The sequence below is a fragment of the Bombina bombina genome, chromosome 2, assembly GCF_027579735.1.
Source record: "Bombina bombina isolate aBomBom1 chromosome 2, aBomBom1.pri, whole genome shotgun sequence".
Taxonomy (NCBI): Eukaryota; Metazoa; Chordata; class Amphibia; order Anura; family Bombinatoridae; genus Bombina; species Bombina bombina.
Window position 1 is genome coordinate 1,229,807,172 of NC_069500.1, and position 15,455 is coordinate 1,229,822,626.

General features: G+C 41.6%; 1 protein-coding gene across 2 annotated transcripts in view; it reads left to right on the forward strand.

The window, feature by feature from the left end:
• Positions 1 to 15,455, forward strand: part of NFXL1 (nuclear transcription factor, X-box binding like 1) — a 366,986-nt gene that overhangs the window by 191,127 nt on the left and 160,404 nt on the right. For both annotated transcript variants that reach the window (XM_053703989.1, XM_053703990.1), the window contains exon 17: positions 928 to 1,062. In XM_053703989.1, the coding sequence (XP_053559964.1) occupies positions 928 to 1,062 (135 nt within the window). The remainder of the gene's footprint in view (positions 1 to 927; positions 1,063 to 15,455) is intronic.

Below are 15,455 nucleotides of genomic sequence, written 5' to 3' on the forward strand. Positions count from 1 at the left end.
GCAGCGGTCTTTAGACCGCTGCTTCATAACTGCTGTTTCTGGCGAGCCTGCAGGCTTGCCAGATACACGGGGCATCAAGCTCCATCCGGAGCTTGATAAATGGGCCCCTAATATTAATTCTAGAGGATTTTGGTTTATAAGGAAACTGATTTTTATAGCACTATGATTAGCTTGATCCAAGTGGATTAGTCTAGAATTCCTACAAATCAGGTATTCTAGGAATGCTTTGATACAGCCAATCAGTCAACTTCCTGTTAAAAAAAAAATGCTAACACATGAATTCAATGGAAGAATTAGTACTTTAATTTATTAGCAACTAAATGTTAGGACCCAATGTTAATCCGCTAATTATAACCATATTCTTCATATAGTAGGAAAACAGTAATTGGGCTGAAACTGCATTAAAGGGATAGCCTAGTCAAAATTAAACCTTTAAACTGGAAAAAAAGTTTAAAGGGATACGAAAAACTTTTTTTTTTTTCTTTCATGATTCAGATAGAGCAACAATTTTAAGCAACTATCTAATTTACTCCTATTATCAATTTGTCTTTGTTCTTTTGGTATCTACTGTATTTGAAAAGCAGGAATATTAGCTTAGGAGCCGGCCCATTTTGGTTCAGCACATGGGTAGCACTTGCTGATTGGTGGCTAAATGAAGCCACCATCAGCAAGCGCTACCCAGGTTTCTGAACCAAAAATGGGCCGGCTTCTAAGCTAATATTCCTGCTATTTCAAATAAAGATATCAGAAGAATGAACAAAATTTGAAAATAGGAGTAAGTTAGAATATTGCTTAAAATTGCTGCTCTATCTGAATCATAAAAGAAAAAAAATAGTTTTTCGTATCCCTTTAAACTTTGTTTTTCCAGTTTAACAGTCGGTGTTGCTCAGTATAAATATTAAGCATGTTCTTTTTGCTGTATTTCAGATTAGTCCCTTGCCTTGTCATGCCACTGGTCCTTTCTCCTGTAAAAGACCCTGTGGCCGGCTGCTTGCATGTGGCAATCACAAATGCTCAAGAGAGTGTCATAAAGTCACAGATGTCAATGGGGACAAAGAAAAGGTAAGAAGATATATTCCTGATATGAACAGGGTGTCTATATTGTAAGAGATCCATCTTGCTGTTCTTGTAAAGTAAAACATGACCTGCAAGGTCAGTTAACATCCTACTGTTTCTGTATGTGGGTTCTAAACTATTCAGAGACTATCAGGAACCTTTCCAGAAATGGTAAATTGATTATTAAAGGGCCATAATACCCAAATGTTTAAACACTTGAAAGTGATGCAGGATAGCTGTAAAAAGCTGATTAGAAAATATCACCTGAACATCTCTATGTAAAAAAGAAAGATATTTTACCTCAAAAGTTCCTCAGTAGCCACATCCCATTGTAAAGGATTTCTAAGCAGCATTTTAGTGTGTTTGTCCTGGGACATCTGAAGGGACTAGCATCGTGCACTCTCATATTATTTCACCAATCAGGTAAAGGAAGCTTACTATGAAATCTCATGAGAGTTAAGTCAAATCTCATGAGATCACAGTAAGAGTTCATGACTTCAGCACTGCTGATGCTGATTGGCTGCTGTTCATTTCTTCATTTTATTAAATTTTTTTACCTGCAGCTGGGAGCAGCTGAGTATAACTTTTTACACAGAACTTACTCTGCTGAGCTGAGGAGATTGTAAGGTAAAATATCTTCCTTTTTTACATAGAGATGCTCAGGTGATATTTTCCTGTCAGTGATTTAGCATATGAGTATTATGTCCCTTTAATATTCTATTATAAAGATTTCTGTAAAAAAAAAAATTTAATTAAGAAAATGTTAGTTATTTTCTTAGAGTTCTGCAATTAACCCTGTAGCTTGTCACCTATATGTTACTAATGTATATCTTCCTTTACTTTTGCTTATTCCATAAAGCTTGAAGATTTGGAGATACTGATTAACAAATTATGTTTGACGAACCTTAGATATAACGTCTTAGAGGATTTTATGATTCCACAGTTGCCTGCAAATGAGTTAAACACCAAGTTAAAGCCAGCTCTAGAGCAGCAGAGCACTACTGTGACGTAGCTGAGAACACCTGTAGCCGCCAATCACCATCTAGCTCCCAGTATAGCATTGTTGCAACTGAGCCTACCTAGGTATGCTTTTCAACAATCGATACAAAGAGATAATAGAAGTACATTTTAAAGTCTTAAAATCACATGCTGTATCTGAAACATAAAAGTTTCATTTGGCTTTAATGTCGAAACATTTGCAGCCTGAATTCACAGGAACTACATGTACAACAAATATGTTCAAGAGAATGAGGTCAATCTAAATAATAAAGTAAATTGCATTTAATTCTAATTTGCACGCCTCTCTAACTCATATAAGTTGCTTAAAAGGACAGTAAACATGTTTTAACAGAATACAACAGATTGTAATTTGACAATAACCCTGTGACGCAGTTAAAAAAAATGTTTTTAAAAAATACTGCGCCAGACAGAACAGCTGTACAAAAGGACTTTTTGCAAAGAACAATTCCCATTTAAAAGGATTGTGCTTATTAATTGTGCACATACTGCACAATTATGTAAAAAAATGTTTACTTCCCTTTAATGTTTTTTATTTTATTAATACAAACATTCTACATTAAAATACAAATTGGGTAAAAGAACACATTTAAACTGAGGGTTAGTGGTTCCTTGGCCTAGTGGGTCTCTGCAAACAGGAGTTACCTGAGTTGTTTTGTTAAAATATGTCTCTTGTAAACAATGTCCTATAAACTGATGGAATCAGATCCAGCTTAATCAGTAATAGATATATTATTTAACTTCAGATGCATCGTACATAGCACAGGAATGTAGAACATTTGTCTGGTTGCTTTCATCACTGTTTGAGCACTAGCTCTGTAAAAGATACGATGGTCTTCATATGGAAGGGCAAGAAGACATAAAGGGCTCGATTTATCAATCATTTGGGGAATTCTCCTTTCTTTTCTATCAGTTCTCCACAGCTCACTTTTGGAGAGGCGCACCTGTGCGCCCATATTTGTCATAACAAAGTTGTTTTTTCTTTACGCTTCTCCATTGGAGAGCTAAGGAGAACTAAAGATAAATTTCTCTAGTCGGATTATTATCTGCACCTTATTTATCACTGAAAATAAGCAACTATTCTACATGTCAGTCATATATAAACTAACCAATAGAAATATTTATTTCCACAGCGTCGTCATTTACTGTTGGAAATATCACTCCTGGCCAGCAGGAGGAGGCAAAGAGTACCACAGTCAAACTGTTAAGTATCACTTCCCTTCCCACAAACCTCAGTCATTTTCTTTGCCTTGGTGCATGGAGGAGGTGAAGTTTTAGTGTCTACAGAAAATTGTTTTGTTTTTTTGTTTTTTTTTACTTCAAGCAAGATTTTTGAAAGCCAGAGTAGGTTTACTCTGATCTTTCCCTTTCAAGATTGGGTCTAGCCGTACTTCACGTCAGTCTCTTCAGTAGGGTAGTGGTGGCTTTTAAGCAGTTAGGAACTTGTGAAGTGGGCCTCCTAACATGTTGCTGCCCTTGTATAGAAAACCAGAGTAGGTTTACTCTGTTCTTTCTTTTTTTCACAGGTCCCTGTAAGGAGTGGCATCCTTTCATACCGGGTGAGCTGTCCTCCTGCCGGACTGCTAGATGTGCAGGTAAGTGCCTTTTTTTTTTCTTCTGGGGCTAGGAGGTTGGCACTGAAGGGGTTAACCTTAACTCTGCAACTACTGGGGACTAGAATCCTGGTAAAGGATATTTGAAGGCAGATAACAGGCACTCTGTTATGTCAATGAGACAGAGGTTAATCTCCTTTAAGGATAATAAGGGGTTACCTCATAATATTGGCTCAGATTTATTAAATGTTAAACTAACAATATGTAAAGACTTGAGTGAGACAGTGTTTATTGAATGTTTGGCATAATTTATTTCAAAGTTCCTTATATTTTGTGGCAGTATGTATTAAGGGCACTTTGTATCGCATATGCAATCTTCAGCCAATGTAGCAAGTCGCTACAGGATACGGCTTCATTTTTACTTTCATCTCTGAGAGCGGTGGCGCAGCTTCAAAGCTTGGTCATGTGATCTGTGAGTTGTGCTCCTTGAAGCAGTGCGGAGCGATCGCAACTGCTGGAATCCTTGCCTTCTGGTGCACAAACAGTATAGAGCATCGAGGGGGCAGGTAGGCACCTCAGTCATTAACTGAGGTGTAGTGAGTGCGTGAGGGTACTGGAATTGGTTAAATCTTTGAATTAACAGCAAGAGACTTATTCTGTCTATACTGAGACTCAGGACACCTTAACCCTGTTTTTCTTGTGGGAGTTTTTTACCGCAATCCCATTTAAAGAGACAGTACCTTTTAAAAAATAAAGAATTTAATTTATTTTTTTTTTAAAATGTTTTCCTACACAATGGATCAGGACCCTGCTCCTATGGACAGGTGTATCCTTTGTTTGGATAGCCAAGTTGTGCCACCCTTGCAGTTTTGTTCCTCTTGCATAGAGAGAACATTAAAAAACAAAGACAAGCTTTTTGTTTCTGCGCCAAATGTCCAAAGCCTTAAAGGGACAGTCAACACTTACTTTAACATGTTTTTATATTGAAAATAACAAAACGGAGGTCCGCCTACACTATACCCCTCCTGCCTTGCCGCCTTGCTTCTGTCCTAATCAGCGGCGCTAACTACTCTAATACCCGGTAAATATGGATGCCGGACTCCCCCCACCATTACGTAGCTGCCTTCTTCTTCAACTGATAAGCAAATCAGAATCCAGTCCTCGGACTGAAATTGCACGCGCTTGCAATTTCTGTCCGATGCCTGGATTCTGATTTGCTTATCAGTTGAAGAAGAAGGCAGCTACGTAATGGTGGGGGGAGTCCGGCATCCATATTTACTGGGTATTAGAGTAGTTAGCGCCGCTGATTAGGACAGAAGCAAGGCAGGAGGGGTATAGTGTAGGCGGACCTCCGTTTTGTTATTTTCAATATAAAAACATGTTAAAGTAAGTGTTGACTGTCCCTTTAATGGTGTCACATGCAGTGCCCCGCGGTTCCTCTCAATCTTCTGGAGGAGTTTATTTGCAAGCAGAAATTGCTGCCCAGGTATCCTCTGTGGTATCTGTGGCATTAGCTGCCATTCCCTTGCTACAGGGTAAACGCAAGAGGAACATTAAAGACTCAGATTGTAAGGTTTCTGCTCCAGTTTCGGCTACCCAAGTTGCCCTTTCTCATAAGTCGGATGAGGAAGATACATCGGTAGCTTTAGAGGGTAAAATCTCAGATTCAGACAGTATAATTCCTTCATCTGATGCTGAAGTTGTATCCTTCAGATTTAAGCTTGAATACCTCTGTGTACTTTTAAAGGAGGTTTTAGCTAACTTGGACGACTCCGATAACTCTGTCGTTGTCTACCCTAAGAAGTCTAGTAAACTTAATAAATACTTTGATGTTCCTACCTTTGTGGAGGTTTTTCCTGTGCCAGACCGTGCCACAGAGATTATAGCACAGGAGTGGGAGAGGCTGGGGATTCCTTTCTCCCTGTCTCCTGTCTTTAAGAAGATGTTTCCTGTTGTTGACTCCATTAAAGAGTCGTGGCAAACGGTTCCTAAAGTAGAAGGTGCCATTTTTACTCTGGCTAAGAGAACTACTATCCCTATTGGGGATAGCTGCTTCTCTAAGGATCAAATGGACAAGAAGCTGGAGGCTTATTTGAATAAAATATATGTTCATCAAGGTCTCCAATGGCAACCTGCAGTGTGTATTGCCACGGTGACAAGTGCGGAAGCCTATTGGTTTGACGCATTGTGTGAATCTCTTCAGGTAGAAACTTCCTTAGAAGAGATCCAAGACAGGATTAGGGCTTTTAAGCTAGCCAATTCCTTTATTACTGACACTTCCCTGCAAGTTATTAGATTGGGAGCCAAAATATCTGACTTTGCTATGCTGGCGCGCAGAACTATGTGGCTGAAGTCTTTATCAGCCGATGTTTAGTCTAAATCCAAGCTTCTGGTGATTCCTTACAAGAGTAAGACCTTGTTTGGACCTGGTCTCATAGTCAAAAATTGTCTTTTCTTCAACAAGACAAGAAAAATAGACCAAAAGGATGTCAGAGTAATTTTCGTTCTTTCCATTCTTCCAAGCAGGAACAGTCCAAGTCGTCTTAAAAACCCAGTCAGTCTTGGAACAAGGGGAAGCAATCAAAGAAACTCGCAGCTGACTCTAAATCAGCATGAAGGGTTTGCTCACGATCCGGGATTGGATCAAGTGGGGGGCAGACTTTCTCAGTTCTCTCAAGCCTGGATACGAGATGTCCCAGATCCCTTTCTCAAGCCTGGATATGAGATGTCCCAGATCTCTTTTTTTCTATTTTATCTCTTCTTATATATCTTATTTTTATGCTTCAATAGATGTTATATATATTATATATGTTTTCTCTTGTAAGATGTATCGAGTCCACAGATTCATCCTTTACTTGTGGGATATTCTCCTTCCCAACAGGAAGTGGCAAAGAGAGCACACAGCAGAGCTGTCCATATAGCTCCCCCTCCAGCTCCACCCCCCAGTCATTCTCTTTGCCGGCTCTAAGCAATCGGAAGGGTAAAGTGAATGTGGTAAAAAAAATGTAGTTTTTATTTTCTACAAGCAAGATTTTGTTATTTTAAATGGTACCGGTGTGTACTATTTACTCTCTAGCAGAAAGGAGACAATGATTTCTGCAGGGAGGAAGATGATTTTAGCATGTTGTAACTAAAATCCACTGCTGTTCCCACAAAGGACTGAGGAGTGCAAAAAAACTTCAGTTGGGGGGAACGGTTTGCAGGTTAGGCTGCAATAAGGTATGTTCAGTCTTTTTTTTTTTCTAGACAAGACTGTGATAATGCTAGAGAAGACTGATAATATCCCCATGAGGGAAGGGTAAGCTGTATTCAGAGACTAAGTATGGAATTTCAAGCTTACATAACAGGGCTAGTTTATGCTGGTTGACACTACTTTCAAGGCAAACGGTTTTTATTGAAAATATCGTTTTTTTTTTTGTTTGTTTGTTTTTTGTTTTTTTTTTTGTTTAATAAATTTTTATTGAGGTTAGAGATGTGTGATAACAAGCATATTGAAGTACAAAAATCACATACAGAAATAAATAAAATATCTGTTGCTACACAGGTATGCAGATGGTGCTAAAGATAAACCTCACATTTTCTGTTTGATTAAATAGAGAATGATTGCACCTCCATTATTTAAAGGGGCCACTCATGGGCCCATACATATTAAAAGACTCAGGGAGGTGCTCTAATGTTCAACATGGTCACTCTTGGACCTGAATAAGTAAAAATAATAAAACAAGGAAAAATATAGCAGGCTAAACAGCTTATGGAAACGTAGAGTCTAGAAAGCACTGCAATATCCCACTTAAAGATTTTCAAAAAGCATAAATGGTATTCTTTCTAGTTTAGCAATAGTTATTGGTGCAAGCATTAAGTAATAACAACGGATAAAAAAGATATACAATTCAATCCTCCATTTTTATAACATGTTCTATGCTGAATTCCTCCGAAGACTCTAAAGGTCACTCTTGAACCTAGTTGTATGCTTATAGTAGGGAGGAGAAAGAATAACATATAAATGAGTCACTGCTGGACCTAGGTATATTAGGAAGAACTTTAAACACTAACAAATAGTGGACACAAATATATATGAAAACATCAAGATAAAGTTAAACATAATGCACTAACAACAAGCTTCAAGAATAGCTAGTCATAAAAATCATATATGGCAACAGGGATGTTGAGAGAACCCACTAATAGGGAATACCATAAGGGCCACATAAACTATAAGTGGTCTAAAATCTCCATTATGCAGACAGGAAGGCTCTGTATTTATTTTAAAAGAGTGGCGTCATTCTAATGGTATTGAGCATTGTAATTACAAAAATTCTAGACCACTATATACCATTACATCAACTTATAGTTATAAAAGGATAAATAAAAACAACATATGGAGTTTCCTGGCATGCTAACCACAATCGCCAATTAGTAATGTAAAATATCTGGGTTATGAGAGAGTGCAATATAGTATATATACATGTTTAATTTGTAGAATTCACTCCCCTGTGCCTCCCTATAGATCTTGGCTAAATAGAGCTGATATCTTATAAGTTACTTTGTGTGGAAGGGACAATCAATGACTATATCATATCACACAATGTCTTCACTTTCTGAGTCACTGGTAGGATAGATATGTGATGGAGACTTATTGTCCAGCATAGAAATGTCCTTAAAGTGTAAAGTTCAGTCCACTCTGGGGTATATGTAGAGAGAACCAATAGAAAACCTTGCAGGGTACACCACTGAGTATGAGACCGAACTGTCCACTTCAAAGGCAGTGTTATGGCCTTAGAGCAGCCACCTACCTCTGCACAAGTAAAATTCAGCCCACTCCAGCCTTGACTCTTGTTATATGCTGCGATCCAGTCCTAGAGAACCCCTTTCTAGGTGATGCCGCAACAGAAATCAGGTGTCTCAGAGCTGTACCCGGCTCAACCAGTGTGAACCAGCAAAGAGTGGATGTGTCCACAGGGCCGTTATGAAGGGTTGGGATACGCACACCAGCAGGCCGCCTCTCAGGGAAGCCAAAGGTAAACACAGCTCCCTCCATGAGAAGTGCGGGTCTCCGTGAGTCTGAGCCACCCACATCAAGCTGCAGGGGACTCCGCTGCATTATGAAGTCACTGCCGATATTTCCCAGGTTAGGCATATCCCACCGCTGGGGGCTCTGAACAATCTTCCCCATGTGCTGGGGAGCAACACTGCATTCCTCCGTATCCCTGCTCCTAAATTCACGTGTGCCATCATAAGCAGAGTAGAGTGGTGCAGACTCTTCCGAGACCAAGTCAATTAGAGACTCCATATCTCTTTCAGCAGAAGCCTTGAGTTCTCGGTCGCCATCTTGGGTGTCACGTGGGGATGAGCACCTTGCAAAACTCTGCGCAATTAGGTAACGCAGTCCAGCAAAGTGTTCGTTTAGAATCTTAGAAATAATATCTTCTGTTCCCCTTGTATCGACATCCATAATGTGTAGTCAAGTAGGACCACTTGTAACTCAGTCGCCTGGGGGGGAAATGTGCGGTAGCTTAAAACACCGCGGCCTGTCAGACAGTGTCGCTTAGTTTGGCTAAACAGCATAGGCTAAAGAACCAACTTAGATAGACTCATACTCCACAGCGATCTTGCAAAGTTATAATCACCAAAGGATCTGAAATATCCCTTAGGAACCTAAAAAAGGCTCAAATATGCTGCATGTAGAACAGGAGCTCCTCCAAGATGCGTCCTGCCGGTTCAGCTCGTCGCTCCGCCCCCCCTCGAAAATATCGTTTTTTTGAGACACTTTGAAGGTTCCTTTGGGTTTCTTTCAGGGATTGTTACCCACATGGCTAATATTAAAACACTTTGGAGTGTTTCTTTAGGCCTCACAAGCACCGTAGTGAGGTGGGAGGGGCCTAATTTTGCGCCTCAGATGAGCAGTTATATTTGACTAGAAGTTCAGGCTGTTTCACATGGAGGGTCCTGCTGCAGTTTGAGGGCCTATAAGAAGCTTTTTCCCCACAAATCTGGTTCCTAAGGGCAGGTAGGGCCACAGCAGAGCTGTGGCAAGGTGCTGAACGTTTTTTAACCGTTTTTTTGGCTTACTGTCGATCCGGTTTGGGCATTAAGGGGTTAATCGTTTTTATTGCTAGTGGTGCAATCTTACTAATGCTTTAGGTACATACTGTAAAAATTTCGAAATGTTTGCTGCATTTTTTCACTGTTTTGCAAAATTGTGTGACTTTTTTTTATCTCTTAACCCCTTAACGACCAAGGACGTGCCAGGCACGTCCTCCATTGGAGGTCACTTAACGACCAAGGACGTGCCTGGCACGTCCTCTGGGGTTTGAAGCTCTGGAAGCGATCCTGATCGCTTCCAGCAGCTTCTAAGGTATTGCAGTGATGCCTCAATATTGAGGCATCACTGCAATACCTTTTTTAGCACACCGATGCAGAGAGGGCCACTCTGTGGCCCTCTCTGCATCGGCCAGCGATGGTGCCGATCGTTGGTGGGTGGGAGCAGCTACAGGGAGGTGGGTGGGCGGCTCATCGCTGGCAGTCTCTTCCGGCCAACAGTCAGGAAAGATCGCGTGCGCGTGCACACGTGCCCCGTGCGTGCACGAGCATGCGCGTGCACGCACACGTGCACGCCCGCGATCTGGGCTAAAAAGTTAAAGTGGTGGGACAGGGTGGTGGGTGGCGGTTTTGGGTGGAAGAGGAGGAGGGAAATAATTTTATAAATGAGGATCTAGGAGGGGGAGGGGGTAGGGTATGCAGGGGGGCAGCTACACTACAGAAAAAAAATAAACTATATAAAAAAAAAACACATTTAAGTGCAAAGTGGGTACTGGCAGACAGCTGCCAGTACCCAAAATGGTGGGAAATAGTGTGGGGTGTGTTAGAGAGCTGTTTGGGGGGGGGGGATCAGGGAGGTTGGGGGCTAAGGGGGGATCCTACAGAGCAGCATATGTAAATATGCTTTAAAAATTTTTTTTTATCAAAGATAGCTTTTATTTTAGTACTGGCAGACTTTCTGCCAGTACTTAAGATGGCGGGGACAATTGTGGGGTGGGGGAGGGATGAGAGCTGTTTGAGAGGGATCATGGGGTGGGATGTGTCAGGTGGGAGGCTGATCTCTACATTAAAGCTAAAATTAACCCTTCAAGCTTCCTACAAGCTACCTAATTAACCCTGTCACTGCTGGGCATATTACAAGTGTGGTGAGCAGCGGCATTTAGCGGCCTTCTAATTACCAAAAAGCAACGCCAAAGCCATATATGTCTGCTATTTCTGAACAAAGTGGATCCCAGAACAGCATTTACAACCATTTGTACAATAATTGCACAAGCTGTTTGTAAATAATTTCAGTGAGAAACCCAAAGTTAGTGAAAAAGTTAACGATTTTTTTTATTTGATCGAATTTGGCGGTGAAATGGTGGCATGAAATATATCAAAATGGGCCCAGATCAATTCTTTGGGTTGTCTACTATACTACACTAAAGCTAAAATTAACCCTACATGCTCCCTGCAAGTTACCTAATTAACCCCTTCACTGCTGGGCATAACACAAGTGTGGTGCGCAGCAGCATTTAGCGTCCTTCTAATTACCAAAAAGTAATGCCACAGCCATAAATGTCTGCTATTTCTGAACAAAGGGGATCCCAGAGAAGCATTTACAACCATTTATGCCACAATTGCATAAGTTGTTTGTAAATAATTTCAGTTAGAAACCTAACATTTGTGAAAAAGTTTGTGAAAAAGTGAACAATTTTTTTTATTTGATCGAATTTGGCAGTGAAATGGTGGCTTGAAATATACCAAAATGGGCCTAGATCAATACTTTGGGTTGTCTTCTTAAAAAAAAAATATACATGTCAAGGAATATTCAGAGATTCCTGAAAGATATCAGTGTTCTAATGTAACTAGCGCTAATTTTGAAAAAAAGTGGTTTTGAAATAGCAAAGTGCTACTTGTATTTATGGCCCTATAACTTGCAAAAAAAGCTAAGAACATGTAAACATTGGGTATTTCTAAACTCAGGACAAAATTTAGAAACTATTTAGCACAGTGTTTTTTGGTGGTTGTAGATATGTAACAGATTTTGGGGGTCAAAGTTAGAAAAAATGTGTTTTTTTCCATTTTTTCATTATATTTTATAATTTTTTTTATAGTAAATTATATGATATGATCAAAATAATGATATTTTTAGAAAGTCCATTTAATGGCGAGAAAAACGGTATATAATATGTGTGGGTACAGTAAATGAGTAAGAGGAAAATTACAGCTAAACGCAAACACTGCAGAAATGTAAAAATAGCCTTGGTCCCAAACGGTCAGAAAATGGAAAAGTGCTGTGGTCACTAAGGGGTTAAAGGCACAGTAATGTTTTTTTTTAAAAGTGTGTTTTTACTTGATTAAAGTGATTTCCAAGCCTGCTTGTTTTACTACTAGTCTGTTAAACATGTCGGACACCAAGGAAAATCCTTGTTCAATGTGTTTAGAAGCCATGGTGGAACCCCCTCTCAGAATGTGTCCCACTTGTACTGATATGTCTATACACTTTAAAGAACATATTGTTACACTTAAAAATGTGGCCCAAGATGATTCTCAGACAGAAGGTAACGAGGTTAGCCCGTCAACCTCTCCCCAAGTGTCCCAACCAGTTACGCCCGCGCAAACGACGCCTAGCACCTCTAGTGCGTCTAACTCTTTTACCTTGCAAGACTTGGCAGCAGTTATGAATAATACCCTCTCAGAGTTCTTATCTAAACTGCCCGTGTTACCTGCAAAGCGTGATAGCTCTGTTTTAAGAACAGATAATGAGCATTCTGACGCTTTAGTAGCCTTATCCGATATACCCTCACAACACTCTGAAGTTGGAGTGAGGGATGTGCTGTCTGAGGGAGAAATTTCCGATTCAGGAAAGGTTTCTCCTCAGACAGATTCAGATATATTGGCTTTTAAATTTAAACTAGAACACCTCCGCTTATTGCTCAGGGAGGTATTAGTTACTCTGGATGACTGCGACCCTATGGTGGTTCCAGAGAAATTGTGTAAAATGGACAAATACCTGGAAGTTCCTGTTTACACTAATGTGTTCCCGGTCCCTAAGAGGATTGCGGATATCGTTACTAGGGAGTGGGATAGACCAGGTATTCCCTTTGTTCCCCCTCCTGTTTTTAAGAAAATGTTCCCCATATCTGACCCCATGCGGGACTCGTGGCAGACGGTCCCTAAGGTGGAGGGGGCTATTTCTTCACTTGCTAAATGCACAACCATACCAATTGAAGACAGTTGTGCTTTCAAAGACCCTATGGATAAAAAATTAAAGGGTTTACTTAAGAAAAATTTTTTTCTTCTCCAACCTATTGCGTGCATTGTTCCTGTAACTACTGCAGCTGCTTTCTGGTTCGAGGCGCTGGAAGATGCGCTCCAGACGGAGACCTCATATGAGGACATTATGGACAGAATTAAGGCTCTTAAGCTGGCTAATTCTTTTATCACAGATGCCGCTTTCCAACTAGCTAAGTTGTTAGCGGCAAAGAATTCAGGTTTCGCAATTTTAGCGCACAGGGCGCTATGGCTAAAGTCCTGGTCGGCCGATGTGTCGTCAAAATCCAAACTCTTGAACATCCCATTCAAAGGAAAGACCCTCTTCGGGCCTGAATTGAAAGAGATTATTTTAGAAATCACTGGGGGAAAAGGCCATGCTCTCCCTTAAGACAAGTCCTTCAAGATAAAGAACAAACAAAATAATTTTCGTTCCTTTTGGAATTTCAGAAGCGGTCTCGCTTCATCCTCCCCTGCTGCAAAGCAAGAGGGTAACGCTTCCCAACCCAGGTCAGCCTGGAAACCTTACCAGGGCTGGAACAAGGGTAAACAGGCCAAGAAGCCTGCAGCTGCCTCCAAGACAGCATGAAGGGGTAGCCCCAGATCCGGAACCGGATCTAGTAGGGGGCAGACTCTCTTCGCTCAGGCCTGGGCAAGAGATGTACTCGATCCCTGGGCCTTAGAGATTGTATCCCAGGGATATCTTCTAGAATGCAAGGACTCCCCTCCAAGGGGAAGGTTCCACATTTCTCGTCTGTCTACAGACCAGACAAAGAAAGAGGCGTTCTTACGCTGTGTAGAAGACCTACATACAATGGGAGTGATCCACCCAGTTCCAATTGCGGAATAAGGGCTGGGTTTTTACTCAAACCTGTTTGTGGTTCCCAAGAAAGAAGGAACTTTCAGACCAATCCTGGATCTCAAAATTCTAAACAAATTCCTCAGAGTCACATCATTCAAGATGGAGACCATTCGGACAATCTTACCAATGATCCAGGAGGGTCAATATATGACCACCATGGATTTAAAGGATGCGTATCTGCACATTCCTATCCACAAAGATCATCACCAGTTTCTCAGGTTTGCCTTTCTGGACAAGCATTACCAGTTTGTGGCTCTTCCTTTCGAGTGGCCACTGCTCCCAGAATTTTCACAAAGGTGCTAGGGTCCCTCCTGGCGGTTCTAAGACCGCGGGGCATAGCAGTGGCGCCTTATCTAGACCACATCTTAATTCAGGCGTCGACTTTCCAAAGAGCCAAGTCTCACACGGAAATTGTATTGGCCTTTCTGAGGTCTCACGGGTGGAAGGTGAACATCAAAAAGAGTTCTCTCTCCCCCCTCACAAGAGTTTCCTTCCTAGGAACTCTGATAGACTCGGTAGAAATGAAAATATTTCTGACGGAGGTCAGAAAGTTAAAACTCTTAACCACTTGCCGAGCCCTTCATTCCATTCCTCGGCCATCTGTAGCTCAGTGCATGGAGACAATCGGATTAATGGTAGCGGCAATGGACATAGTCCCTTTTGCACGGATACACCTCAGACCACTGCAACTATGCATGCTCAAACAGTGGAATGGGGATTATGCAGATTTGTCTCCTCAAATACAGCTGGACCAGGGGACCAGAGATTCTCTTCTCTGGTGGTTGTCTCAGGATCACCTGTCTCAGGGAATGCGTTTCCCCAGATCAGAGTGGATCATCGTAACGACCAATGCCAGTCTGTTGGGCTGGTGTGCAGTCTGGGACTCCCTGAAAGCTCAGGGCTTATGGTCTCGGGAAGAAGCTCTTCTCCCGATAAACATTCTGTAACTGAGGGCGATATTCAACGCGCTTCAGGCATGGCCTCAGCTAGCCGCGGCCAAATTCATCAGATTTCTGTCGGACAACATCACGACTGTAGCTTACGTCAATCATCAAGGAGGAACAAGGAGTTACCTAGCAATGACGGAAGTAACCAAAATAATCAGGTGGGCGGAGGATAACTCCTGCCATCTCTCAGCAATTCACATCCCAGGAGTAGACAACTGGGAGGCGGATTTTCTAAGTCGTCAGACTTTTCACCCAGGGGGAGTGGGAACTCCACCCGGAGGTATTTGCCCAGCTGACTCAGCTATGGGGCACTCCAGAATTGGATCTGATGGCGTCCCGTCAGAACACCAAACTTCCTCTTTACGGGTCCAGGTCCCGGGATCCCCAGGCGGTGCTGATAGATGCTCTAGCAGCGCCTTGGTCCTTCAATCTGGCCTATGTTTTTCCACCGTTTCCTCTCCTCACTCGTCTGGTTGCCACAATCAAGCAGGAGAGGGCTTCGGTGATTATGATAGCGCCTGCGTGGCCATGCAGGACTTGGTATGCAGACCTAGTGGACATGTCATCTGTCCCACCATGGACACTACCAATGAGGCAGGACCTTCTAATACAAGGTCCTTTCAAGCATCCAAATCTAATTTCTCTGCGTCTGACTGCTTGGAGATTGAACGCCTAATTCTATCAAAGCGTGGTTTCTCTGAGTCGGTTATCGATACCCTGATTCAGGCT